The sequence below is a fragment of the Brachyistius frenatus genome, unplaced genomic scaffold (assembly GCF_029030835.1).
Source record: "Brachyistius frenatus isolate BFR_SWC_R1_liver_20210118 unplaced genomic scaffold, ASM2903083v1 Contig_256, whole genome shotgun sequence".
NCBI lineage: Eukaryota > Metazoa > Chordata > Actinopteri > Embiotocidae > Brachyistius > Brachyistius frenatus.
The window spans coordinates 369,254-397,134 of record NW_027210855.1 but is presented as its reverse complement, the minus strand read 5'-3'; the positions used below and the strand labels follow the sequence as shown (position 1 = coordinate 397,134).

The window sequence follows — 27,881 nt, the reverse complement described above, 5'->3', positions numbered from 1 at the left end:
GAAGAGTGAGTGATCGGAGCCGTAATCCGGGTCGACAGTACAATGAAAACGACTGCCAGATAAAGTCTGGCACTTCACAGACTTCACCCCCCCACCCCCGAGGAACTTTTTTCTTTTTTTTTTTTGAAGGTCATCCGTGGACAATGGAGACACGCCGCCCGATTAGCATAGCGACGCCGCGTTTGCGCGTCCCGAGGAGGGAAGACGTCCGGCTTTGTCGTTAAACGCGCGATTCGCTCGGCCGGGGCGCTAATGACGTGGAAGAGAGGGGGAAAAAAAAGGAGGTCATATCGCCCGCGAATCTCACTGGCGTGTCGAGGCACGAACGCCATCTGCGAGGAGGCCGCGCTCGAATTTGCCGAGGGAATAAATTATGGGAAAAAAAAAAAAAAAAAAAAAAAAAAAAAAAAAAAAAAAAAAAAAAAAAAGAGGAAACGTCGGCACTCGTCAGGACAACAAAGGGGCTCCGCGTCGACTTTCACACCTGCAGCTTTCAAAAGGAAGCGGCGCACCTTTTACACTTCCGGCGTCGATAACAAGTTCAAAATATCGAAGTGTTGGATTTAAGCGTGGCGGATATTTTAGGTCCGAAAAAGAAAAGGCAAAAAAAAAAAAAAAAGGCTTCGTAGACGGAAGCTGGTGGATGTGGAAAGCCGTGCTGGAGGAAGAATGTGTTAAAGCTCGTTAAATACCGGCTTTACATCTGAACAGAATGCAACGTTTGTAAATATAATAGGGAGGGCGTCAGTCCAAGAGTAGAACAATGGACCACGGGCCAAAATAAACTGCACCTCAGGTAGTAACACAGCTCCCGAGTTTAAGGGAAAAAACAAAACAAAAACAAAACAAAGCGGCAACCAGCTTTTTGGAGCTTATTTTAAATCTAACGGCGGATTATTTTCAGACGGACGGCCAGGAAACTAACAAGTCTTCGGCTAACGACACCGAGATAACTCGTAGAAACACGCGATTGACTGAGAGAACGTTGAACGGGAGTCTGCGGAGGTCTTTCGGAGACGACCTCTAGTGGCGCTCGGCGGTACCGCGGCTTAAGTCGCTCCGGCGTCATTTTTCCCGACCTGGAAGCTACGTGTGTGGGAAAAGAAAAAAAAACAACAAAAAAAAAAACACAAAGAACTTCTTGTCCAACTGTAAGAAAACAGAAATCCCTAAATGTGCGTGTCCACATGTGGCGGAGACACCCCGTGTCTGTCCACCGCGAGAAAACCCAGACGCGGGAAGCGGACGCTCTCATTCCCCCCTCGCTGAGTCACCGTCTCCGTCATGTGGCGAGGTGTCCTGGCTGCTTTCCAGCCCGGCCTCTCGTTCTTCTCTCCTCTCGGCCGAGGCAGATCAATGGGCCGCGTCGCCGCGTGAGGAACTTCTGCGTTGCGTTATATGTCTCTCGGGTCAATCTCCTGTCGTCACGCCCGAGGAATCTGGAGCCGGGAGGGTTCTCGGGGCTTTTGAAGCGGCCCGTCGGGCCGCGAGGTGTCCTAGACGGCGGGAACACTTAACTCACCTTCGGTCCCGGGAAACCTTCTCCGATCGGTCCTCTTTCTCCTTGCACTCCCTGCGGCCCTTGAGGTCCCTGAGTGACACAGAAAACGTAAATCCCGTTCATCCGTCGCGGGTCGACAGCGTTACACAACGTCTCTCCGTTACTGCGTACGCGTGAGGTTTCTCCGACGGGGCTTGTTTGCTGCTCATCCCGATGCGTAAACATCGAGGGGATTAAAATACAAACGAATAAATAACTTCATTTATGAGCTGTTGCACTAAAATGTGAGTTGGAGCCAGCTCGGATTACACTTGCTCAACCAAATTGCGCAATACACCCGTCAGTCCACCGGGGGACACTTTAAAAGTGGTGCCGTGGTTACGGGGGATCGCGGTTTATTGATCCTTTGCGTAACCAAAAGACCAATGTTTTCAAAAATGACTAGTTCCTGTGGTGGGTCTCGTTATCGCCGTTCCCCGCACGGTCCACTTGTATGACGGTAAGACAACCGGGGGGCTTCGGCCCAACACCAGCGCCAACGTCAACTCACCGGTGGTCCGGACTCGCCGAGTCCCGGAGGACCGAGAGGCCCCGGTTGCCCCTGGAAACCGACATCGCCCTGCAGAAGAGTGAGCGAGAGAGAGAGAGAGAGAGGTGCGCTTAAACAAAAAAAACAGGGCGCGATGGAGGCGGGTTATTATGTTGTCATTGACTTGTTTATTTCACACAACAATCGGGTGGCCGACTTCACCTTGGGTCCCGGAAGGCCGATCCCCGTCTCGCCTTGGATCCCGGGCGGCCCAGAAAGTCCCCGCTCCCCCTATAAAAAAAAATTAAAAAATTAAAAAAAGCGACAGACGCCGGTAAACAATGGCACGTACGCATGTTTCCAATCTCGATTCCTGTTTATTTCATTTTGTTTTGCACATTTTCGACGTGATCGTGCTTGAGAGTCCGCTTTGAACTCGCTTCCCCTTCTCGGCTGGTTTTTTTTTGTGTTTTTTTTTTTTAAAAAGACGTCAAGACTTTATCGGTTAAAGAATGCAATTAATTTTTTTTTTTTCTTTCTTTCTTTCTAGAAGCTGTAAATCACCGCGGCGCACGACAGGCGCGGAGAGGGCGTGGAAGTGTTAGCGGGGGTTTGCATACCACCACCCGCCCCACACACACACACACACACACACACACACGCACACACACGCACACACACGCACACACACACACGCACACCCCCCCGGGCCCCCATTCTCCCTTTGCCCTTTTTCGAAACAAGTCGGGACAGCGTTTAAAGCCAGACATTAGTTTGCCGTTCAGGTGATATAGGATGACAGCCAGACTACCAACATGTACATTCTTCCAAAATAATTAAGGATGGAACACTCGGGGGGGATAGGGAGGGAGGAGGAGGAGGAGGAGGAGGGTGGGGGGGTCTTAAAAGTAGGATGAGACAAATAAGCTGACAAGGTAATACTACTTCACAGCGCTTCCAAATTTTCCAGCGCCGACGGATCGCAGCTCACAAATAAAGGCGGCCGATCGGAGTCAGCGTTTTTTTTTTTTTTCTTCCTCGGACGGACTCGGTCGAAACGCATTTTTTGAAATGTCTGTAATGTTTTGTGTTTATTTATTGGCGTCGTATCCTTCCATGTGTTTCACCGCCGCGTCTGAACGTTCGGTAGAGGCCACGCAAAGAGACTTAATTCAGACCAGACTGGAAAGATCTTCAAGTATCCAGCTTTAAAAAAAAAAAAAAAAAACATAAAACGTATCCTTCTGATATGCATCTGGTTTTAAGGACCGTGGGTCACCTTTGATTGATGCATTGGGCTAAAAAAAAAAAAAAAAAAAAAAAAAAAAAGGGTGGGAGAGAGGAGAGGAGGGGGGGGACAGTCTGTGGTGGCTCAAAGTCAATGTTTGAGTGATGTCTCAGTTTACTTCTTTTTTTTTGACAGTCCGGGCTGGTTTATGGGTCCAAAGATGAAATCCAATGCGCCGTCATCGGTTGCGTTCACTTTGTCGCGGAAAAATGGCTTTTGCGCGCTCGTCCTTATTACGATATGCCGTTAAAGCGCCCTTCAAAGATACGTCACGTCGTCGTTTGACGCCTTCGCCTCTTTGGACGTTTCCAATTTGAGATCAAAACGCAACAATTAGCCGAAAGCGCAGCTTCGCTCTGGCTGGTATTTGATGCCGTTTGTAGACCGTGTGCCTCCAGTGGCGCTCGCTGGTATTGCAGCTCAAGCCCCCCCCCCCCCCCCCCTTCGGCCTCGTCGGAAGCTACAGTCGCCTTTAATATACGGTGAAGGTCCGGCCAATCAGAGTGGAGGAACCTTCTTTGCACGTGGCGGGACAAAACGTGTGTGTGTGTGTGTGTGTGTGTGTGTGTGTGTGTGTGTGTGTGTGTGTGTGTGTGTGTGTGTGTGTGTGTGTGCGCGCACTTGTGAATGCGTCCCGCCGCTGTCACCATCTGTTCCCTCGTCAATAAAGACGAGCGAGTCCTTTCCAGGAAGCAGCTTCGCTAACGAGGTGCGATGGTTCGGATCGCGACCTTTTCCTGTCTTTTTATTTTGACACTTTTGTCTTTTCCAATAAAGTTTATTTTGGTCTCATCTGTCCATAAAACTTTGCTCCAAGAACCTTTCCAGCTTGTTTTGTTCATTTCCATTGTACTTTTTTTTGGGGGGGGTGAGAAGGGGGAGAAGGGGGAGTGAGAGGGGGAGGGGCGGTGTTTCTTCTTCTATCATCAGACGCAGTTGTTTACTTTGAAGCACATCAGCTGCTTCTTTCTTCTTCGGGTCTTTTCTGCTCTACATCCATTTCCTGCGTCGATGCGTCTCTCGCAGCTCGGCCTGTTTTCCCGCTGTTGTTTTTGCCTTCTGGCACCATCCTGTCAGTCGGAGGTTTCACTCACTTTTGCATACCTGAAGGCGGGAGCGATCGACGCCAAACCTCCGAGCAATCTGCGGCCGCGAGGCTTTCCTTCAAATTTAATGAAGTTCTGTCTTCCCTCGCAGCGCGGGCGTAAAACTATGCGAAGACGAATAAATCAAATTTTAAGACCTCAAATACAAGCGCCGTTATATTATAACTAATTGTCCGACTCGTGTTTCCGGAACTGGACGGTGATGAATTCGATTGGTTGTGGCCAGTTCAGTACGGCGCCACCTGGAGTTTCGGAGGGGTAAATACAGCACCGTATCCAACACGGGAAAGATGTGAGATAACCGGGTTTTCCGGCGCCGCGGAACAGAAGCCGCATCGCAGCGCCCGCCAGACTTCAGACGTTTTGTTCGAAAAGCATCGAGGCTGAAGAAGACGACGACGACTCACTTTTTTGCCCATCACACCTTCGCCTCCGATGTCGCCGGGCGGACCGGGCAAACCCTGAACGGTGAACAAGAGTGCCAGCGTTACACATCGGTTACTGATTTCGCTCAATTCACATCCATTTTGAAGCAAATTTTGTTGTAAAATCAAGTTTTTGTTGCCCCTTAAAGATCCAGATTCACTGGTGGAAATTCAGTTGATACAAATTTAGTTGTTTTTTTTCTTTATATTAGCAAAAACAAAGTATAAAGCTCAATACATTTATTGTATTTATTTTTATTCTACTAAGGGGCATGTTGATTACAGGCTTGTTGTTTGACATAAAACTCTGTATTTTCAAAAAATGTTGGACTATTATCGCGACAATACGTATTTACATTTTTTTCTTTTTACCGTGTGTGCCATATAATTAATAATCACTTCACACTGGTAAAACCAGACTCATGGTGAATAGATCTGAACGGTGATTTTCTCGTGTGGTTAAATTTCCGTGTTCATCACATCCATTCTCTTTTAACATGTTCTACGTGATGCGTTACACCCAAATTAAGACCTGAAATGTGTTCCTGCAGTTTAAACTTCCAGAGCGGAAACACTCGAGAGTCTCAGCTGGCTCGGCAACCAAAAAGAACATTTCACCTGAAGGCCACGATTTCCTCTCAGGCCGATGGTGCCTTCAGGACCCTGAGAAAAAAAAAAGAAAAAAAAGAAAAAAGGAATTTAGTCAAATCCCTAATCTACAGTCATAAGAAAGACTTTCGTCTGAAAGTTGGTTGTGTTGGATGTCAAATTTGGTGTAATGAATAAAAAAACAACTGGATTTTACCCTTCAAATTACATTTTAAGATGACTTAAACAGGTCAGTCATTTATGGAAAATAACATTTTAGGTCATTACAACATTAAAGGGCGACGTACTCGGTCTCCTTTAATTCCAGGTGTGCCGCACTCCCCTCGTTCTCCCTGTAAGACGACAACAAACAGTTCAAGTCACTTTTGGCATCATTTTCGGCCTTTAAAATAAAGCTGCACGACTCGCAAGTTTAACGGGACGCGGTGTGTAATTGTCGAAATCCTGTTTTCGTTCCAACGCTTTACGCTGGAGCGAAGAGTTTCAACGGGAACAACATGCCGAGGGGTTTAAAAAATTTTTTTTAAAAAAGGCGGCGTGAAGTCGGGATAAAAGTCAAGTAAATAAGCGCCACGTTAAACGCGTTGGAACAAAAAAAAAAAAGGGGGGGAAGAAAAATGCCACCGCATTTTCAGCACTTCATCACGCCTGGGGAACATAATTCTGAGGTTCCTCTCGCGGCGTGGGAGCGTCAAACTGTGAGGAGGAGGAGGAGGAGGAGGAGGAGGAGGAGCGAGGGGCTGCAATGAAATCCATACAATACCTTCTCTCCTTTGTATCCCGGTTTTCCCTGTGTGTACAAAACGGAGCGGTTAAGACGGACGGAGATCGAGACACATTGTTGATCAAGATTTCGTGTGGAATTTACGCCGTTTTCAGACGGCGCTGATTTCATTTGACTGAAGACCGTCAGCTCACCTCCGAACCTTCCCGACCTGGAAGTCCACTCAACCCGCCCTCGCCCTACAAAAAAACATAAATAAAAACAAATAAAAAGAAACGAAGGATTCGGATTTAACCGGCAGATGCAAGCGCACCTGGTTTGCACACGCGTCGACATTTAAATAAAGGAAAGGACTGATTGTAATAAGGAGCACCTTCGTCCCTTTGAGGCCGGGGGTCCCGTCGTCTCCGGGGCGACCCTTCTTGCCCTGCAGAGAAGAAAAAACAAAAACAGTCGCGCCTCAGTTGGAAGCGCGTCGGGAGGCACTCGGGGAACACAATAAACGCCCGGAGAAAGTCCGGGCTGAACTCGGATCGGGTTTGGTATTCTCCGGCACTCCGCCGAAACCTGTCCGCGTGGGTCGCCGCGGCAACGACACGCGACAGTACGTACTGGCTGCCTTTTATGTAACTTCGCGGACAGAAAAGGCCAGTGAGTCAGTCTGGGGGGACCCCCCCCCCCCCAATGATCTTCCGAGTACGTCCGTCTCCTGTCGGCGCGCGTCTGCCGCTTCCTGATGTGAAACAGCTTCTTTTTTTTATTTGGAACATCAGCTTGTTGTTGTGGTTTTCTGCAAGAGGCGGTAATTAGTTTCTCATCCTGGGAAAATTCCTCACAGAACAAAAAAAAAAAAAACCCAGCTACGTCTAACGGCGGCCGACCTTCTCCGCGTAATATAAGAGCGACGTGGCTTTTTTTTGGCAGGCGAAGAAAGTCACGCGCGTGAACATCCGTTCGGTGTCCTCAGACGACCCCGGGGGTGTTTGCGGGGTGTTTCTTTCCTTCCCGCTCGGCCGACTTCCCGTGTAAATAAATAAAAATGTTCCGTGGCCTGTTCTCAATAAACCGCACGGGGAATGCGAGGCATTCGCCGTGCTCTCGCTGCCGCGGGAAAACGGAGCTCTTTGGGGGTATAGTGGTGTTTTCGCCGCGGCGGCGCGACACATGTGGCTTTTTCATCCGAAATGTTCAAAATGACATCCTGAAACAATTATCACCGTCACGAGGGCAGAAAAAAAACAACAACAGCAAACAAACAAGTGTAAAATAACTCACAAGAAATCATTCAAACTCAACTTGGGTGTTCAGAAAGGTCATTTTGAAAGTCGGCATGTTGTAATTTGTTTTTGCCGGGGTGATTGACGTTTGCATTCTTTACCGCCTTGTGTATGTGTATTGCCTTCATTTAAAACAACTAGCTCGTTGATGAGAAGGGCTTTCGCACGGTTGCTAACTGGAGCTAAGGGCTTAAAGGGGCAAAAGGCATGCGATTGGCTGAAAGAGGCTCACTGTCGTAAAAAAATTACATTAGGATTTAAAAAGGGACATTATGAAGTAAAAAAAACACTTTTTTAAAAATTCTATTAGGAAATTTAAGTCCTATGAAACTTATATTTCGAAAATAAATAACAGAACAAATACATTTTTTTCACTCGTATATACGTTTATGATATATTAATGTCATTTTCTATTATTTTTTTTTTGTATTGAATTTTGGCCCTTTGGGCCTCCGTAGCCGGGTAGAAGGAATACTTACAGCCGGGCCACCGGGTCCCCTCTCGCCCTTCTCGCACGTACACTTGTTCTTGACCACACACTTCAAGAAACAAAAAAAAAAGACGAGAGTGAGACGGAGACACAAAAAGCGAAAAAGGGTGTGTTGGAAAGAAATGTCCGACTTACCCCTTCTTCCGCCAGCGCCGTCTGCGGAAGCAAACCGGGAAAAACAAAACAAACAAAAAAGAACACGACAACGTCAGGATGCTGTTAGATTTACTTCTTCGTTTAATACTTGGAAGAAAACAACAAAAACAACAACCTGAAGTGAGACAATATTCTGGGAGCTGTGAACACCTGCTCGCCCACTTAAACCCTGTTCACAGCTGGCCCGGGTCCAGTTCCACCTGATTCTGGTTCTCGCATCCCGAATCCCAGGTTCTGGGTTTCCTCCCCCTCCCCCCCCCCCCCTGCCGGGACGCCAAACACGAACCACATGCAGCCGATCGGCCTCGGCCGAAGACGAACGCATTCCTGAAGAGGCGACGACCGACCGCCGCAGCCGAAGACGTTTCAGATGAAAGACGTGTCGGTTATGACATACAGATGCTTTCGCCGGTGTCTCCCCCGCCCCCCCCCCCGGCCCCCACCCCACCCCACCACCCCACCGGTCGATGACGAGAAGCCCGCTGGGCTCTCTGCATGCCGCGTCAGACGGGACGTTGAGGCGTTTCTCTTCACGTGTCAACACTTAAAGCCGCAGTTTGAAGTGGCGTTCGAGGACCTCGTTGAAATGATGTATCGCGCAATTCTTTTTCAACCCCCACGACAAGAGTGGGTTTTTTTGTGGGTTTTTTTTTTTCACGTTTTGACTTTGTTTCGCACGAGAACTCTCTGACGGCCCGCAGTTCGCGCCGGAAAACATCGATTAGTTTCACCTGCAAAACGTCCGATGCAGCAAATATTACTTATAGAAGTACCCCCCCCCCTTCCCCCACCCCCTCCGATCCCTTCGGTAAAAAAAAATAAAAAATCGAGAATAAAGACTTTTCCTTCCAACACATGCCTGCCGATGGAGGAATCTCATTGCTTTCCGTTTTTTTTTAATGTTTTTTATTTTAAGGGCCAGAGAGAATTTCATCTCCCAGCGATGGCCGAGGTGATGCCAGCAGGCCTGTTACTATAGCAGCAGGTAGCAGGTGTACATCAGGGATGTAATAAGCCCAGGAATCGGAGCGGCGGGTGGCGGCAGACGCCCGGCAGCAGGAGGGGGGGGGGGCGCTTATTGGGCGGCGCGCTGGAAAGCGCTAACATTTTGATTTGATAACAGCTTTTTATAGCAACGATCTGTCATCAATTTTCTGCCCTCCGGAAACGGGCAATTATCAAAGTGTGCACGCAATTTCACGAGCAACGCGAGCGCCGGAGGAGAACAGCTTCTGGGTGATTCGGAGTGATTATGTGCCGCGAGTCTGAGCTTGTAGGCGAAAGAAAACAAATCCCCCCCCCCAAAAAAAAACGCATTTTCATCTCTCGATTGGAAACGTATCGAGAGAAACACGTTTGAGAGCTGTTGCAATTACCCCTGTGAGTTTCTTCAGTTCTTCAGTTTCGAAAACAAAGCTCAGGTGTCAATTTAATGAAACTACGGAACAACGAGGTGTTTTTTTTTTTATTGTTTTTTTTGTTTGTTTTAAATCCCACTGTAAAGACAGACCGTGTAAAGTTTTGGTTGAACCGTGACCGTACGGGAATGAATGAAGGTTGACGCGTAGAATAACGCCGCGTTTGGACGGTACCCGTGGTTACGACGCGTGTGTGTAAGCGGTTATTAAGTCGCGAGAATGCTGTTGCTAGGCGACGGACTTTTTTTTATTTATTTATTTTTTTTTTTTGCAAGCCAGCAGGCGAGTAGGAAATGCAAAACGGCAAAGGGGGAAGATTAAAAGCGTCGGGAACCTCGACGTGTTTATCGGAGGTGATATTAAACCACAGAGAAAAACTAAAAATACAGCAGATCCGATGTTTTTTTTTTTGTTTGTTTTTTTTTACTTCCAAAGCATTTCCGTAAACGACAGCGAACACGCCACGACCCCGTTAACTCGGGACTTAAAAGTCCATTTCCGGTTCTGACGTCGCGGACGCCCACCGGAGGGCGCCGCCGGTCGCGCAGGCTCTTTCTCGCGCGCCCGGCGCTCGATCCGAAGCTGCCGGCGAACGCTTCTGCATGCGAGCGCGGCGACGTTTCACTCACGATCTCCTCGATGACTTTGTCCACGATGCCGACGTCCTGCAGGTTGTGCAGGTAGCGCGACGCCGGCGAGCTGGCGATCTGCTGCAGCCCGGCCACGTTGGCCCCCGGCGTGATCCCGACGGTGAAGAAGCGGACGCCCTGGTTCTTGGCGTCCATCACCGCCGAGGAGATGTCCGGGTTCTGCGGGTTCGAGATGCCGTCGAAGAGCAGCACGGCCAGCTTGATGCTGTCGGCGTCCGACTCCTCCAGGTAGATGCGGGTGAGGTTGGTGATGGCGTACGTGGTGTAGGTGCCGTGGCCGAGGTAGCCGATGGCCGCGACGCGGGCCTTGAATTGCTCGGGGCCCAGCCACCGCTCGAAGGTCTGCTCGACGATGACGTGGCTGCTGTACTGCAGGAGGGCGGCGCGGGCGCCGAGGCCCCGGCCTGTCTGCAGCCGCAGGCCCCGCAGCCGCTCCGTCACGTCCACGGCGAAGCGCTTCTGCTGGGCGTGGTTATCCTTGGCGCTCTCCGAGCTGTCGATCAGGAAGGCCAGCTCCAAGCGGCAGTCCTCGTCGACGGCGGCTGCGGGGAAGAGCGTTGGCGGAGACGCCAGCTTTTTAGTGACCTCGAGTGTTATGTCACTCTGCCGACGCTGACAGGCTAACCGGCTTCTTATCTAGCGCACGGACACGCGAGCGGCATCGATCCTCGTATCGTAAATCTCGGCGGGAAAAAGGAAAAAGAAATTCCGAATTTTAAAAGAAGCAAACAAAGAGCGACTCCCTCCCACGGCGCTCTGCGATCGGGAGACGGCCGGTCGTCGAGACGGATCATTTATTGCTTTCGGATGCGGCCAAACACGAAGACCGTACCGATTGCGGGCGAAAGGGTTTCAAAGAGCGGGGGTGAAATGTTTTCTCCGCGGAAGCCTTCAGAAAGCTGATTTATTGACCCGTTCGGGCTCGACGGGCCGCCGCGGCGTGATGAGTTCATGAATGTAACATGTCGTTTTGGTGGAGGGGGTAAAAGCAAATCAACCTGCCGCGCCAACCTTCGGCGGGTGGAAGGAGGTCACAGAGATCTAATATAGGCGGAGGATAAATCACATTAATCTTCACAGAAATGTGTCACGGCGAGAATTTCGCCCGGGGAAACGGGAATCTCAGCGAATAAAACATTTGGGTAACCGAGCACGGAGCGGTCGCACGGTGAGATGGATGACTCCGAGAGGCCCCGGAGATACGATCAGTCCGAGTGGATTGCATCCTACAGCGATGTCCTCGTTGAGTATCGTGTCCTATTTTTTTTTTTGCCGTCTGGCACCACTATTTTATTTTTTTATTTTTTTATCTTACACAAATCCCTTACATTTTTATTTATTTATTTATTTTTTTAAAAAAATAAATCTCTCGTCGCCCCTCTGAAAGTCCTTAAAACAATAAACTTACATTTGCCGTTTATCGTATTGGACGAAAGCAGCTTGCTCTTCCTCTTGGGGGTCGCCGCCCTTTCTTCGTGGTCTTCCTCGTAGTCCTGCGCCCGCAGACCCTGAACGCCCCACAGCAGCGGCAGCAGCAGCAGCCAGTGCAGAGAGGGGACCATGACTTCTCCCTTTGGAAAGGAAAGAAAGAGAAGACGGGATCAGGCATCGTCCTGTTTTTAATACCCTCCAAGAAAAAAAAAAAAAGAAAGAAAGAAAGAAAAAAAAAAAAAGAATCTGAACAAGCTTTAACAAGCACGCATACCTCGCAATGTGAGTTTAAGGTGTCCGAACGGGTTCTGTTATACTGCGGGAAAATTCACCGAGTCGAGAAGGTGCAAAAAAAAACCCCAAAAAACCCTGATTAATTCACGGAGAGTTCGGTTCCATGTCCCGAGCGTCAAAAGTTGAGGCTCCTCTTCCGAAGTGCTCGGATCTCCAGCTGGGAGTCAAGTCAGAACCGTAAAGTCCCGCCGGGAGCACCAGAGGAAGAAAGAAAGAAAGAAAGAAGTGTTGCCAGAAGTTTCCTCTTTTCGTCGGACTACCCTCAAATCCAAACCATTCAAAAAGCTTCGCTGGAAATGAAAGTCCAGGCCCACTCCCCCTTTTTTTTGGGGGGAAGGAGGGGGGGCACCGCGGGCAGATACACACAATCTCTATAAATGAGCGCTCTTTCCCTTTTCATTTTTTTTATTTTTTATTTGTTAGATGTGCTATTAAAAAAAACAAGAACAACAGTGTTGTTTGGCCAGTGTTACGCAACTGCCAAATCCTCCGCCGTTTTTGTTTTTCGCGACCACTTTACAGTCCTTGTAAGCAGCCGTGGAAATAAAACACGGGCACGAGTCGATGTCGGAAAAAGTTGCCACCCTGTTTTTTTTGTTTTTGTTTGTTTGTTTGTTTTAGCTGCTTAAACCTGAGGCGACTTACTTTTTTGTCAGCCGACGCGAGGCAGAACGTGACGCTGACACGCTGCCCCCTAGCGGGCCGATGGGCGCATTACACGCGTTGACATGACGCCGTCGTCCGGCGCAAGACGAGGGGGCCCCGTTTCCGCTTTTGCTCAGCGGGAGGAAAGTCGCGAAGTTTGGCCTCTGCCAACATCCGAGGAAATTTTAAACGGCGCTTCGGCTGCAAATGTACTGATGACGGATGTTCGGCAGCTTTCCTTGTTTGTTGGCCGAGCCAGGAGTGAAAATGACGTTATTTTTAGAAGTTATTTTTCTGAAAAGAGCTCGAGTCTAACTCGTGACAACAAACAAAAACAAAAGGCGAAAAAAAGAAAAAGAAGGTATGAATCTCCCTGAAGCAAGAGGGACCTGCACAGTTATGCATCTCTAAGCAAGCAGCAGCCTTCACGTTACGCGTAGATCTGTTATTATTATTAAAATAAACATTTCACGTATCTGCTTTTAAAAGACTCTTTTATTTATGTTTTCTTTGATTGTGCCTCCAGAGCCTCACCCACACAATATCCCAGAGAGCTGGGGGGGGGGGAAGAAAAAACCAACACAAAAAAAAAAAAAACCCCGAATCGGGAGATTCGTACCTCGAGGCGGCACACCTCGCAAAGGCAGCGAACCGAGTCACCTGTGGAAACACCCACGGCAGTCGTTTGTTACTCCTGCGAATGGCATGATTTACTGTAAACACAGATATCCAGGAATCTGAGAGGAGACAATGAATAGAGAGAACAGCTACTGAAACACTCTCAGGTAAACCTTAATTGATTTATTGATATCTCAATACATCCCCCCCCCACCTCCCTCCAAAACCTTCCTTCTAAAACGGACTCAGTACATTTCCTCCTAGAAAGCTGCAACAATGAGCGACTTCAGAATCGCTGGAGTTTTTTTTTTTTTATTGAAACCCGATGCGTGCCCTTTTACCAGCGGCGGAGCGAAGCCTCGGCTCCTTGATCTTATTATAATTCCCGTGTAGTCCCGGATCAGAGGACTCGTAAAAATACCGTGGGACCCGTCTCGCGAGCGTAAAAGCTGCAACCGTCCAAACGAACGACCGCCCATTTCCGCCGATAACTGTGTTGGCGCAAAAACTGCTAAACTCGCTTTTTCGATGTAGCTCGGGGTCCAACGGCACCAACGGCGGTGGAACAGTATTGTGTTTGCTCTGATTGCCACTGTTAGCCTTAACCGCAGGCCGTACAAAGGTGGCATTTCAATGGACGACGGTGAGCCCTAAAAAGTAGGCCATGCCCATTTCCGCAAATATTTTTTTCATCAATATAGTGCAAGCGCGGCGTTTTTTGTTGGTTTTAGTTTATTAATGTAAGGCCACACACAAGTGATTTTTAAAGTTCCCTCGGAGAGAAAACAACAGCAGGTCTTTGGTTTTATGACTGCGGAAGCGAACACTTTACGTCAGCCCTGCAGCTATCTTCCCTGCGACTTCGCCTTTAACGACCGTTTTTACAAGACAACGCGAGTTCCTCAACCGCGTATTTACAGCGGCGAGGACGCGACCCGACGTCCGACGCCTCTCGAACCGTCACGTCGATTCGGGCGCTTTGGGACGATGACGGCGGATCGTTTTTTTTTTTTTTTTATTTAATAGCAGCGGGATCTGAAGGAGGGATGACAGCAAATAAATCCCTATCGCGCAACGCAGTTTCCTGATCAGAAACGTTCAGATGGAATTGTGTGAAATGACAGATGAAAATGGATTCATGAGATATAACGGGTTTTTTTTTTTGGTTTGTTTTGTCTCTTTTTACTTTTTTTTTTTTCACCTAAACTGAGGTTTTACATCCGTCTCCCGCCTTTTTACCTCCGGGAGCGACTCACGTTTAGGAGCATTTGTGCACGTAGCTGAGCTCCACCCCAAACCAGCTGCGTGAGCTACTTTTATGTGAACAAATTCATACTCGGACATGTGTTTTCTACAGCCGTGCTAGTATCACTCTGAGGTTCCTCTGATGCCGACTTGAGAAAAACTCAATTTGGCTAAAATGATAATATCTTATCTTAAGATTCAATTTCAGACCTTTCACAAGAACTTCAAAAGAAGTAGTCGAGGTATCGGCACCGGTATCGAACGTCACCGAACAACACCCGGCCCTAAATTCCACACGTCGCTCCGCGCGGAGGGACGTCACGCTTTCCCAGTAACAGCCGAAGCGGAGCTCTTTGAATAGTAACCACGGGGCTGCACCAGACGGACGCGTCCGTTCTTGTATCGCCTCTTGTATCGGCAATCCGGATCCCCGTCGCTACGGCAACGGCAACCTCGCAAACACTCGCGGCCGTCTGATAACTTTCTTACGAAACGCATTTTTACACCTGCCCCCCCCCCCTCCCCCGGCAAAATCCCCCAAAAAACACGAGGCCCTCGGGCGGACGTTAACTTTTGAGGCGATGCTTTATATTCAAAATATGCACTGGGTTTTCCACAGACGGATTCAGACTAGCAGAGATGTATATATATATATATATATGTATATATACGCCCGGCGGGCACATCGGACGGATGCCGAGCCCTGTTCAGTCAGTTACAGTCGATATCCAACGCAGCCGGGGAGTTTTTAAACAACCGTTCACAGGCGGGACGACCGTGACTGGAAACACTGAGCTGGTTTTGATTGAACCCACCTGCGGCCGGGATGTTTACATCGAACACTGTTCGGCTGTACGTGGCGAGAATAAACAGATCCTGACAGGTTTTATTTTAAAAGGACGGTAGGATTTGTTTTCTCAAGAGGAAACAAATACTACAAATTCATTCAAAGAATACTGAATATGCGCTGATATTAAGGCAGTAAGTTGAAATAGAATAGTATCAGAAGAATTGCGTGTTCGTTCAATGTATATGTGTATATGTATATATATATATATATATATATATATAAACAAAAATATTATTCTGTTCTATATTTTTAACTTGAGTCTTGATGATTTCAACCCTCTGAAATAAAAAGAAACACACATGCTTGCTCCAACCCACTTAGTTTCTTGTGGTCCAGCAGCGCCCTCTAGTGGCGACGCGGTGGTGTTACAAGTCTGCGTCCCGATGCCAACCATCCATATTTACAGTTATAATTTTCAATCTGTAAATAAGAAATGAGAAAGAAATGAAGGGAGCAGTCAAAAAAAAAAAAAAAAAAAAAAACCTCTATTACAAGTCAAAGTTTTACATCTTTACAAAAAAGATGTAGAAAGACACTAAAGTATTAAAAGCAGGTCAAACGTCCCCTTTTTGGAGTGCTGTGTCATTATTTCTTGTGTTATTATTATAGATGCATGAAAGCAGTTGGCATCACTTGAGGATCTTAAATTATAACAAAATATTACAGTTTATAAACTGACTGATCTATTTGCATGAGAAACTTTAATCTGCAAATTTAATGCCGACATTAAACTTTTATATAAAAGTATATTTTGTGGAAGCGTGAAACATTCAAGTTGCGTATAATACGATTACAGTGAACCCTCGCTATAACGCGGTTCACCTTTCACGGTCTCGCTGCTTCACGGATTTGCATCGTGCATTGCGTTCTGCATTCTGATTGGCTAAACAGTCTCTCCGCTTCTTCTCTACCTGATTGTCAATAACGTTGCGGTTTAATATGTACACGTACGTAAAACAGCTTGCCAAATTAAAAATAATCGATGGTGGCATGTCGGTTTATAAGAATCTTTTTGCCCAGAAGAAAAAAGAGCGACAACAACTACCGATAACTATGTTCTTCTCTCGAAAAACCACACCTGCACCGCCGGCTTTAGAAGAAAGAACCGCTGCAGAGCGGAGTCAGGATGCAGCGGCTCAGTCAGAAGAGCAGTGAAATACACGAGTCACTATTTGTCCTACTGTACTTTGTATTTGTTTTCATAATCATTTTTCATTTTCTCCCGTTCTAATCCAATGACTCGGGTCGCAGTGGGGCGGTGCCGATCTCAGCAATTTGAAGCCTTCAGTTCGTATTGATGATTAAAATTATTATTTTACAGTACAGTAGTTATTTGTAAAAAAAAACCATTTATACAGTACTTTTATTTGTTAAACAAATGCTTGGGCCTGTAAAAAGGTTTTGTTATTTGGTTTCAATGTATTATGGAGTATTTCATTGTATAATAATTGTAAAAAAAAACAAAGGTTACTACTTCACGGATTTCACCTATCACGGTTTCTATTTGGAACGTAACCCCCGCGAAAAACGAGGGTTCACTGTATTAGGTACTCGAGTAAATGTACTTTCCAAAACGGTGTGTTTCAAGTGGCAGGATGATGTCTGACAGCTGATCTTGAGCTATTATAATAAAACGATGATTTATAGTTCACGCTCTCTAAACACAGGAAGAGTCTTGCAGTTTTCAGTAACAGCCCGTGGACATATTTTGCTATTTCTCTGGTGAATTAGGCCATTATCAGTGACCTCCAGTGAGCCCCCCCCCGCAGGGGACCGCAGGCACAAATGTCACTGGTGCTGCGGTAAACCGCTATATGGGACACCGTGTGACGTCACTGCAAAGTTTAGACAACGTGCTTCCACGCAGGTCCACACGGACCGATTTAAAACGGTGAAATCACTTCGATAAATAAAGCGTAACCTTCTTGTTTTGGGCTGTCATTCAGCCGTCACGGTGACAGCCCGGCTCCGCGGAGGGCGAGAGCGCATCAGACGGGAACGCGCTGGGAGCAAACTGCGCATGCTCGGTCTAAGCCGGTTAACGTCGCGCGCGTGCGCAGTCGGCGTCGGCGGCCATTCGTTATATAAAGCCCCGAGGTCCTCCGTCTCCTTCCACCTTCAGCCATTTTGACAATGTTGGGAGCTGTGGGACGCTGCTGCACCGGAGCTCTGCAGGCTCTCAAGCCTGGGGTCCAGCCCTTGAAGGCTCTCATCGGCTCACCGGCCGTCCTCTCACGTAAGTCCCGCAACGCTCGGTGGCTTTTTTGTTTGTTTTGTTTGTTGTCGTCGAGGAGAAGATGTCGGGACAGAGGGCGCGAGCGATGCTAACGTCAGCGGGCGGCTAGCCACATGCTAAGCAGGCCTCACCGGGGGGGGGATGTTAAATTTTAAATAGCGGAGCAGCTGATCCAAACCATGAAACTGCTCCACGCGCGTAACACGTGCTCCGACCGCGCGACGTCTTCGACCTGGAGGCGAGCAGGCTGCGTTTGTCCTCGCGCCAGCAGAAATGACCTCTGCGTGACGACATGAGGCGGCGCGGCGCGGCTAACGTTAGCGCGACGGGGGTCAGGCGATCAGCCCGGTCACCTGCGAAGTTCACGCGTTGAAGGGCCCAATAATAATCATAGTAGGAGTAGTAATAATAGTAGTAATAACGACAGAAACACGAGGATTGTTATACTCGACAGACCTCGTTGTCATTGAACATATGCGGAGCGGCTTTAGCCACGTTAGCTTGACGTACGCTTCATTCATCCGTCACGTTACACGCAGACGCGCGTGCGCGTGCTGCTTTGTTAACCGTGTCGTTTAAAGTTGAACTCCAACATTTAAAAATAATAAAAAAAGAAGAAGAAGCGGATCGATAGTTTAACCGGCAGCAATGACTTGACATTGAGACGTGTTGTGACCGCGCACGGTGCTTTAAAGTGGGCGAACGTGATGACAACACAAGGTCACAGCTGACTGACCTCCTCCTCCTCCTCCTCCGTGTGCATTACATTTCACAGGCCGAGACTATGTCGCGCCCGCCGCCGCCGCCAGCGTCGCCCACGGCCGCATCGTGGCCGTCATCGGTGCCGTCGTCGACGTCCAGTTCGACGAGGGTCTCCCTCCCATCCTCAACGCCCTGGAAGTGAGCGGCCGCGAGGCCAGGCTGGTCCTGGAGGTGGCGCAGCATCTGGGTGAGCGGCCCCGACCACAAGACCCCCTGAAATCACACCATTCAGTACACAGGAGACGGTGATTTACCATCTGATTTTTGTTGTTGTTGTTGTTTAGGGGAGAACACGGTGCGCACCATCGCCATGGACGGTACCGAGGGTCTGGTCCGTGGGCAGAAGGTCCTGGACACCGGCGCCCCCATCAGAATCCCAGTGGGCCCCGAGACCCTGGGCAGGATTATGAATGTGATCGGGGAGCCCATCGACGAGAGGGGTCCCATCTCCACCAAACAGTGAGTGCACGCTGGAAACAAGAACTTGCATTTAACACGGTGAATAGTTACATTTGGCACGCGTTAAACGTATTAATAAAATAAATTTAAAAAAACAACAACAACAACCTCTCCCAGGACTGCACCCATCCACGCTGAGGCTCCTGAATTCACCGACATGAGTGTGGAGCAGGAAATCCTGGTGACTGGCATCAAGGTGGTGGACCTGCTGGCTCCCTACGCCAAGGGAGGAAAGATCGGTACGTGCTCGTGGCCACCATTTGCACACTGGAGTCTTTTTAATTTATTTTTTAAAGTCGCTCGATAGCATCCCGAACGCTAAACCCGCGTCTCCTCGCGGTCACGCAGGTCTGTTCGGCGGTGCCGGTGTGGGCAAGACCGTGCTGATCATGGAGCTGATCAACAACGTGGCCAAGGCCCACGGCGGTTACTCCGTGTTCGCCGGCGTGGGGGAGCGTACCCGCGAGGGAAACGACTTGTACCATGAAATGATCGAGTCCGGTGTGATCAACCTGAAAGACAACACTTCCAAGGTGAGGATGGTGGAAAGCTGCAAAAAAGAGAAAAGGGGGAGGGGGGGGTACAATTTTGAGGTGTTGTAGTTAAAAGTCTCCGACTCTCCTCCACTGTGTTCCCCCGCTAGGTGGCGCTGGTGTACGGACAGATGAACGAGCCCCCGGGCGCCCGCGCCAGAGTGGCCCTGACCGGACTGTCGGTGGCCGAGTACTTCCGTGACCAGGAGGGTCAGGACGTGCTGCTCTTCATCGACAACATCTTCCGCTTCACACAGGCCGGCTCCGAGGTCTGTTCGTCTTCAGTCGCATCCCCTAAAAATTAAAACAAAACAAAAAACCGCAAGATAAATCGGCTTTAGTAGTAAGTGTGACACTGACTGGAGTTCCCCTCTCAGGTGTCCGCTCTGCTGGGTCGTATCCCCTCCGCTGTGGGTTACCAGCCCACTCTGGCCACCGACATGGGAACCATGCAGGAGAGAATCACCACCACAAAGAAAGGATCGATCACATCTGTGCAGGTAAAGTTCCACATCCCGGATTGGATTTGCTGAAAACAACCAAAAGAACAGAAAACTTAAGAGTTGTTTTCTTCTTCTTCTTCTTTTCTGCAGGCCATCTACGTGCCCGCTGACGACTTGACTGACCCCGCCCCCGCCACCACCTTCGCCCACTTGGACGCCACCACCGTGCTGTCCCGCGCCATCGCCGAGCTGGGCATCTACCCCGCCGTCGACCCCCTGGACTCCACCTCCCGTATCATGGACCCCAACATCGTCGGCGCCGAGCACTACGACGTCGCCCGCGGTGTGCAGAAGATCCTCCAGGTTCGGCACTTTTATAATAATGACTTCAATCTTCACGACGCCGCTAATAATCTATCGGGGCTTTTAACTCGTTTACTCTCCCTCCTCCTCCCTTTTTTTTTTTTAGGACTACAAATCCCTGCAGGATATCATCGCCATCCTGGGTATGGACGAGCTGTCTGAGGAGGACAGGTTGACGGTGGCTCGCGCCCGCAAGATCCAGCGCTTCCTGTCGCAGCCCTTCCAGGTGGCCGAGGTCTTCACCGGCCACGCGGGCAAGCTGGTGCCCCTCAAGGAGACCATCAAGGGCTTCCAGAGCATCCTCGCCGGTACGCGCGTTTACAGCTCACGGCCGCGTGACACCAATGCTAAAATTTATTTTATTTTTTTTAATAAATGTCTACCCGTTTCCTCCCCCCACCCGCAGGCGAGTACGACCCCCTGCCCGAGCAGGCCTTCTACATGGTCGGCCCCATCGAGGAGGTGGTCCAGAAAGCCGAGAGGCTGGCCGAGGAGCACTCGTAAACCGTCGAAACCGAAGAGAGAAGAGGAGATAAAACGGAAGAAGAAGAAAGGGGGGGGTCCTGTGGTTAGGGGGCACTTGGTTTGTAAAACATGTCGAAATGTACACGTTTCATCGTTCTGAAAAATACGAAAAGTTATATTTAATGTTTCCAATGGAAGATGGAATAAAAAAAAAAAAAAGTAAAAATGCTGTCTTTACACAACCAACTTGTCAACTGTATATTTCCTGAAGCGCTTGTAGATGTTGTCGATCATCTGACCACAAGGTGGCGCCGTTGAGCCATGTTTAAAGCTTTCCTAAAACTGTGTTGCAGCTTTTTGTCACGTACTGAAAATAAAGCGGTGGACTGAATAGTTGGATGGGTTTCGTTTGTTTTCAAACCGAAGGAGCTCATTTAACCTGTTAAGTCCACGTTCGTAGCTTTTCAAATATGCTTACTGTGCGTTACAAATACTACGTGTCAAAATGTTTCGGGGCCACATGATAATGCATTTTCCTAAAGTTTAATTTCATAAACCAGACTATTTAGTGTGTACCAAAAGGATACGCAGGCCAGCAGCTCTTACCCACAATCCTCTGCTCCACCCTGTTTAAACGAGTAAGTAAACGAGAAGAAAATCGCAAGTGTCGTTTAAATCTGATGCTGCGGATCGTGACGGGACACAAACAAACAAAAGTTCAAAGTGCATTTTTTTTTTTTTTTTTATGAACGAGGAAGGTGCGTATCAGTAGACACTTTGAGGGCAGATACAGAACGTACTGGAAGCAGGAACAAAGTGTGCTATTTGGAAAGCAGCTTGGAAGCTTTTTATGGAATCGGGACTGCAAATCAAACACAAGAAAAAGTGCAAAACTGTCAAGAATTAACAATATAGCAGTTCGCCTATCGACGGCCGTTTGAACCCGCCTCTCTATCTGCCTTTAGATAACGTGGCCTTGAAAACAACTCTGCAAAAGAAAAGCTGTGTTTGCTCCGCGTGCCGGGGTGGGGGTGGGTGGTTACTGCATCTGCCTGGCGATGGGAACGGCCGAGCTCTGCACGAAGCCGTCGATGACCCGGGTGGGCATGTAGGACAGCGGCAGCCACAGCAGCTTGGCGTCCCAGCCCGGCGAGTAGCGGGTGCGCGGCCGCACCGCCGCCACGGCGTGCTCCATGCAGCTCACCACCTTCATCAGGTCGCCGTCGCTGATCTTGGGCACCATGTTGGAGATCACCGCTAACGCTGCGGGGCAGGGGAGGGACGACGAGTCAGATCGATAAGAGAGGCAAAAACAAAAAGATACGGCTCGTGCAAAGGAGGACGAAAACAAACGGGACGATCCACGCTTACACCGTTTCAGGTAGTCGCTCCCGTAGTCGTCTTTGACGTCCTGCGGCAGCCGGTCCCACAGCGTGTTCACGTTCTTGGTCAGGATGGCGCTGTCCGTCACGTTGGTTTTGAAGAAGCCCGGCTCGATGCAGAGGACCTTGACGCCGAAAGGCGCCATGTTCAACCTGAGGGGGGGGGAAGACGGTGTGCGTCAGCGACCGCGCAAAGTGGCGAACGATTAAATTGAACGTCCCCCCCCCGTTTCACCTGAGGCTGTCGTTGAACGCCTCCACGCCGAACTTGGAGACGCAGTACGGGCCCCCCGTGACGCTGACGCGCCCGTACACGCTGGCCACGTTCACCACCCGCCCCGCCGCCGCCTTGACGAGCGGCAGCACGCTGAGCGTCACAGCGATCACGCCGGTCAGGTTCACGTCCAGCATGGACTGGTAGTCGTCGACGGTGAGCCAGTCGCACGGCGCCGAGGGGACGGAGACGCCGGCGTTGTTCACGACCGCCCAGAGGCCTGGAGGGACAGACCCGCGGCGGCGGCGTGTTAAAAAGCGTTTCCCGATCGCAACTTGAGGAGCCCGCGGGGAGAAGAGAGTCAAATACATTAAGAATAATTGAATAAAAGCATGTCGGCGCATGTAGAGCAACATTCGAAAGGAGGCGGTGACGCATCGGCTCTCTCGCTACGTCTCGTGCCGGTCGCCTCTCCGTACAGCCTCTCAGTTTTGCAGACGTCCCCGGCCAGTGAAAAGGTTGTTTTTCCTTCTCTCCGTGGGAGTTTTTGTGTTTTCCTCCTATGGCTTTCATGGGAATTGTTGAGTTCCTCTGTATAAATGTATATAAAACCGGATTGAACTGTGGAAGAATGCCAACATTCAATGAGCAGAAAATAAAAAGGTGCAGCAGCGAGGTCCCATAAAGCAACGTTTTGGACCTCAAGTTGGCGCTAGGGTAAATAAAAAATAAAAATATATTTAATGTGTATATATATCTCAGAGGGTCACGTCTGCACCAGCGCCAATGACACCCACTCACCACGCTCCCCAACTTTCTCCTTGATCATCGCCGCCACCTTGGCCACGCTGTCCTTGGACCGCACGTCCAGGTGCGTCGCGGTCAGGTTGCCGGAGCAGGACTTCCTCAGGTCCTCCTCGCCCTTCTCCGTGAAGCAGCCGGCGATCACCCGGAAGCCCTTCTCGTCCAGGTGGCGGGCCAGCAGCTGGCCGAAGCCGCTGTCGCAGCCCGTGACGTACACGTGCTTGGCGCCCCGGTCCGGCACCCGGGCCAGCTCCCGGACCCAGCGGTACAGGTAGTAGAGGGGCACCAGGGCCAGCAGGTACAGGTACATGGCTGCGAGGACAAACGTGGGCCAAAATGAGACGAGCGAGCGGTTTGCGGCAGTACGGGTAATATGAGGACACGCATGACAAGCGGCTGAAAGTCACCACATGACATTTGCACTCACATTAAAGCATCACTAACTATCAAATATAATAATATAAGCTACCGGACATAATAACAGCAGCGTTATTCTGGCTACTTGTGAATTTGCTGACTCTTATTTTGTACTTTTCACTCCACCGTGCCCTGTAGGGTTTCAAAATAAGAGCTCCAATACACTTCGACCTCAAATTACACGCTTTCATTTAAATATAATAATGCCACGTTTTTTTTTTGTTGTTTTTTTTTTTTAGAAACTTGTGCATTTGCTGACTCTTATTTTGTACTTTTAACTCCACCGTGACTTGTGGCGTTTCAAAATAAGAGCTCCAATACGCTTCGACCTCAAATTACACGCTTTCATTTAAATATAATAATGCCACGTTTTTTTGTGTTTTTTTTTTTTTTAAACTTGTGCATTTGCTGACTCTTATTTTGTACTTTTAACTCCACCGTGACTTGTGGCGTTTCAAAATAAGAGTACACGCTAATTCACACAGTAAGGTCCATTTGTTTAAGCTCGTGCCTCGTGCCGGTTTAAAAAGTGAAATCCGAATAAAAACGCCAGAACTCGGTGGGAACCAATTATTACGCAATTAATGGGACATTTCCGCTTATATCCCATAAACGAAGTTCCTCAAACTAATTCGCGAGCCCGTCAGACTTTGGCGCTGCCATGTTGCAACAACGTGAACTGATTTCAAAGTGCAAGAGCTCGACGTTTGCTTTACCTGATTTAAAAAAAAAAACAAACAAACAAACAAACAAAAACCCCGACGTTATCTTTCCTGGAGTACAAACACACTTTGTTCGTAACTCCTCCTCGCGCTGTACGTTTATCGTGTTTAAAATAATTTGTTGTTGTTTTTTGGTTTTTTTTAAAAGGCACGTTATCATTTGTGTATGTCGCTCACCTGTTGCTCAGCTGTGCTCGCGGACTCTCCACGCCGGTGTGAACTCAGACTTCCAAAGTCTCGAAGTGGGTGACGGTGTGGGAGGTAAACTACTCCCCCCCACCCCCCCTGTCCACCGACAACAGAGCGGCGGAGCCGAGGAGAGGACAGCAGGCGCCCCCTAGCGGCAGGAAGGCAAATTACTGCAACTGCAGGTGAAAGTTAAGAACAGTATTTTGTTTTATACAAGCCATGGGTGTTTTTAAGATATTTAACACATATCAGAAAGTTACCACAGAAAAATGATGGAATATTTAAATATATATATATGTATGTTTTATCTGAAGGTAACCTGGACTGGTTTGAGGCTCTGGAGGACCTGAGACTCAATACAGCCTTTTGGATTTGAGGTGAATTGACTCCAAGAACCTCAAGCAAGCTCAGTTTCCTTTGAATAACACTTATTTCAACTCGATGAATGTACTCATAAACAGTATGTGTTTTTGGTTAGACCCGGTGATGGCGGTGTAGTTTGTTGTTTTCACAACAAACTACAACCTAGCCTCCTCTGGCGGCTGCAGCCTGACCCTCCTCAATCTGCAACAGCCTAACCTATTGCTTATTGGTTTGGACATGTTTCATCCACTAAAACCTTCCTGGCCTTTTTGGCATACAATCATGTATATTTTCTGGATCACATCAGCTCCTACAAGCTGCCTTTCTAGCAGGTACACACGGGAGACTGCCATCATTTCTAACGGTGTTGGTACATTGGACTTTAGTTTATCAGCCAGGGACATTTCAACCTTCTGGTTTACAAAGACTTTTGGACTTCCCACTTGGTATGTAACAAAGCCTATTTCTTTGTATTCTCACATGTTCTTGCAGCAGTTCCACGACTCCTCCGCTTTAATTTTGACCAAACAGTCATTGAAAGATAACCAAATGCAACATTTTAGTACCGTCCTCAGCCGTGTATTAATCATTCTTATGTTATTCATCTCTGGAAATGTTCACCCAGACCCTGGGCCCGCTATTCATTGTCCCACTGCCTCTAATCTGTCGTTTAATGGCTTTTGTGACCGTAAATCATTGGGCTTTCTACATGTCAATATCTGCAGTTTGTTGCCAAAACTTGACTATTTCACATCTTGGGTGCACACTGCAAACCCTGATGTTCTGGCTGCCTCTGAATCGTGGCTTAAGAAAGGTGTCTCGGATCTAGAAATTTCGAATGCCCGGTTACGACGCCTTTCGTCAGGATAGATCCACCAAGGGTGGCGGCGTGGCTTTATTTGTAAAAGACCATTTGCAATGTTCTGTTACGCTGTCTAAATCAGTCCCCAAACAATTTGAACTGTTACTGTTAAAACTTAAACTATCAACAAATTGCACTCTGTCTGTAGCTGTCTGCTACAGACCACCCTCTGCTCCAGCATGCACATTAAGAGCTCTCGGTTTACTGTTGGCCCCTCACATTTCCTCTGAGTTTGTCCTTCTGGGTGACCTAAACTGGGATATGATCAACCCCCCCTGATTTAGTTACACAGCAATTTGATGCTTTAAGCCTCTTTCAAATTGCATCTGAGCCAACCAGACATAATTTGAAATCGCCGTCGTCCGCCACACCGATCGATATCATTCTCACTAACACTCCATCAAACTACCGATCTGGAGTCTCCGGTCAAGACTTGAGTGACCACTGTGCCATGGCGTGCGTTCGCTCCGGCCTCTCTGTCAAACGTCCACCGGTGATTGTGACCAAGCGCTCGCGGAAAAACTTTGACAATCAGGCCTTCCCGCATGATGTTTCAGCTGCGTCTTGGGAAAGAATCAATCGTATCCCCTCAGTGGAAGACGCCTGGTCTCATTTCAAAAACACCTTTAGCCGAATCATTGACTGGCTGGCCTTCAGACAATACAGGAATAAGACAACACAGGCGATCAGGAAGGCCAAAATCAGTCATTACAAAGAAGAATTCTCAGCCAGTGGCTCTTGACGCCAAGAAATTTTGGAAAACAGTAAAATCCATGGAAAACAAACGTGCTTCTCCGCATCTACCCACTTCTTTGATCTTTGATGACATTGTCGTTACTGATAAACAGCGCATGGGCCACACAACTCAACCAGCATTTCGTGAACTCGTCTAATTTCCTTGGTGCAGCTGCCCCTGTAACAGATTCACCTAACACCCCTACTTCATCACCCAGCGTTAACAGCTTCTCCCTTCAACCTGTTAAGGTTTCAGAAGTCCTGGATGAGCTCATTAAATTAGATTCAAACAAGTCAGCTGGATCTGATGGGCTTGACCCCGTGTTTTTAAAATCAGCGGCTCATATTATTGCTTCCCCTATTACAAGACTGTTTAACCTGTCATTTCATTTGTCTGTTTTCCCCCTTGACTGGAAATCGGCTACGATTCTCCCCCTCTTTAAAGGAGGCTCTGGCTCTGACCCGAACTGCTACAGGCCGATTTCCATCTTGCCCTGTTTGGCCAAAGTCTTAGAGAAACTGGTACATAAACAACTAATTCACTTCATTGACTTAAATCATATTTTGTCTGACCTGCAGTCTGGGTTTAGGAAAGGCCACGGATGTACCACCGCTACACTAAAAGTCCTTGATGATGTCATCTCCGCCATGGACAACAAACAGACTTGTGTAGCTGCCTTTATAGATCTAGCCAAGGCTTTTGACTCGGTCAACCATAACATTCTCCTGCATAGACTTACCAGCATTGGCTTGTCCAGTAGATGTTGCAACTGGTTTGCTAGCTACTTGGCTGGTCGTGTCCAGCGGGTGAAGAGCGAAAACATCATGTCTGAACCTCTTACCATCTCTAAAGGTGTGCCTCAAGGCTCCATCTTAGGCCCTATTTTGTTCTCCATTTATATTAACGATGTAGCCAAAGCTGCAGGAAATTCCAGGATTCACCTGTATGCTGATGATACCATCTTATATTCAGCTGGTCCTTCACTCCACTCTGCTGTATCCACTCTTCAACTAAGCCTCACCTCCATCCAACAGTCTTTCCACAACCTCCATCTGCTCCTCAACTCCAAAAAAACCAAATGTATGCTGTTTGACCGGAAAAACCTCATCATCCCCAGCCCCCCCCCAACATCTACAGTGCTGATGGCTCAGAGCTGGAGTTTGTCAGCTCCTACAAATACCTTGGCTTCTGGCTGGACTCATCTCTCTCATTTAATATACATATCAATAACCTTCTGGCTAAAGTCAAAGCTAGACTGGGTTTCCTGTATCGAAACAAGGCCTCCTTCACACACTCTGCCAAACTCACCCTTGTGAAAATGACCATCCTTCCTCTATTTGACTACGGCGATATAATTTATAAAATGGCATCTAAGACCACCCTCAGAAAACTGGACACACTCCACCACTCAGCAATCCGTTTTGCCACAGGTTCCCCCTTCACCACCCACCACTGTGATCTCTACAGACTGGTGGACTGGCCCTCCCTTCACACCAGGCGACTACAACACCGGCTGCTCTTGGTCTACAAATCCCTTTTGGGAATGACCCCTCGCTACCTCTCAAATCTTCTGCACATCTCGGACAGCAATCGCCACTTAAGATCAAGTGACTTCATGAGGCTCATCGTTCCAAAAGTCCGTACTGTGTTTGGTCATAACGCCTTTCATTTTGCC

General features: G+C 48.5%; 3 protein-coding genes across 3 annotated transcripts in view; 1 reads left to right on the top strand and 2 right to left on the bottom strand.

Annotated features, from left to right (window-relative positions):
* LOC138634288 (collagen alpha-1(XXVIII) chain-like) overlaps window positions 1-18,190 on the bottom strand; it is a 29,428-nt gene extending 11,238 nt beyond the window's left edge. Inside the window, exons 1-15 of the mRNA XM_069721082.1 lie at window positions 17,949-18,190; window positions 15,574-15,676; window positions 11,582-11,744; window positions 10,153-10,715; window positions 8,085-8,105; window positions 7,939-7,998; window positions 6,556-6,609; window positions 6,377-6,421; window positions 6,222-6,248; window positions 5,746-5,790; window positions 5,468-5,512; window positions 4,832-4,885; window positions 2,253-2,321; window positions 2,052-2,120; window positions 1,523-1,591 (exon numbers count right to left, since the gene is read on the bottom strand). Of these exons, the coding sequence (XP_069577183.1) occupies window positions 1,523-1,591; window positions 2,052-2,120; window positions 2,253-2,321; window positions 4,832-4,885; window positions 5,468-5,512; window positions 5,746-5,790; window positions 6,222-6,248; window positions 6,377-6,421; window positions 6,556-6,609; window positions 7,939-7,998; window positions 8,085-8,105; window positions 10,153-10,715; window positions 11,582-11,735 (1,275 nt within the window). The 5' untranslated portion in view covers window positions 11,736-11,744; window positions 15,574-15,676; window positions 17,949-18,190. The remainder of the gene's footprint in view (window positions 1-1,522; window positions 1,592-2,051; window positions 2,121-2,252; window positions 2,322-4,831; window positions 4,886-5,467; window positions 5,513-5,745; window positions 5,791-6,221; window positions 6,249-6,376; window positions 6,422-6,555; window positions 6,610-7,938; window positions 7,999-8,084; window positions 8,106-10,152; window positions 10,716-11,581; window positions 11,745-15,573; window positions 15,677-17,948) is intronic.
* On the top strand, window positions 17,355-20,573 carry atp5f1b (ATP synthase F1 subunit beta). The gene is made up of 10 exons (XM_069721070.1): window positions 17,355-17,492; window positions 18,268-18,441; window positions 18,539-18,713; window positions 18,831-18,952; window positions 19,062-19,246; window positions 19,357-19,515; window positions 19,624-19,746; window positions 19,840-20,052; window positions 20,159-20,360; window positions 20,459-20,573. The coding sequence occupies exons 1-10, from the start codon at window positions 17,390-17,392 to the stop codon at window positions 20,554-20,556; spliced, it is 1,554 nt and encodes a 517-aa protein (XP_069577171.1). The 5' UTR covers window positions 17,355-17,389; the 3' UTR covers window positions 20,557-20,573.
* Window positions 20,574-21,483: 910 nt separating this feature from the next.
* LOC138634284 (retinol dehydrogenase 7-like) lies at window positions 21,484-24,334 on the bottom strand. Its single transcript, XM_069721078.1, has 5 exons — window positions 24,234-24,334; window positions 22,915-23,229; window positions 22,135-22,393; window positions 21,889-22,052; window positions 21,484-21,780 (listed from the first exon to the last, which is right to left on the bottom strand). Exons 2-5 carry the CDS (start codon window positions 23,225-23,227, stop codon window positions 21,557-21,559), a joined length of 960 nt encoding a protein of 319 aa, XP_069577179.1. The 5' UTR covers window positions 23,228-23,229; window positions 24,234-24,334; the 3' UTR covers window positions 21,484-21,556.
* Between the last annotated feature and the right edge of the window lie 3,547 nt (window positions 24,335-27,881).

Bases quoted from the DNA above. Each gene is read 5' to 3' on its own strand.
- LOC138634284 (XM_069721078.1), bottom strand. From the start codon at position 23,227: ATGTACCTGTACCTGCTGGCCCTGGTGCCCCTCTACTACCTGTACCGC. The intron at 22,394-22,914 runs GTGAGTGGGTGT...CTGTCCCTCCAG, and splicing joins GGAGAAAGTTGGGGAGCGTG to GCCTCTGGGCGGTCGTGAAC. The intron at 21,781-21,888 runs GTAAGCGTGGAT...CCTGCCCCGCAG, and splicing joins GAGCGACTACCTGAAACGGT to CGTTAGCGGTGATCTCCAAC.
- atp5f1b (XM_069721070.1), top strand. From the start codon at position 17,390: ATGTTGGGAGCTGTGGGACGCTGCTGCACCGGAGCTCTGCAGGCTCTC. The intron at 19,247-19,356 runs GTGAGGATGGTG...TTCCCCCGCTAG, and splicing joins TGAAAGACAACACTTCCAAG to GTGGCGCTGGTGTACGGACA. The intron at 20,361-20,458 runs GTACGCGCGTTT...CCCCACCCGCAG, and splicing joins CTTCCAGAGCATCCTCGCCG to GCGAGTACGACCCCCTGCCC.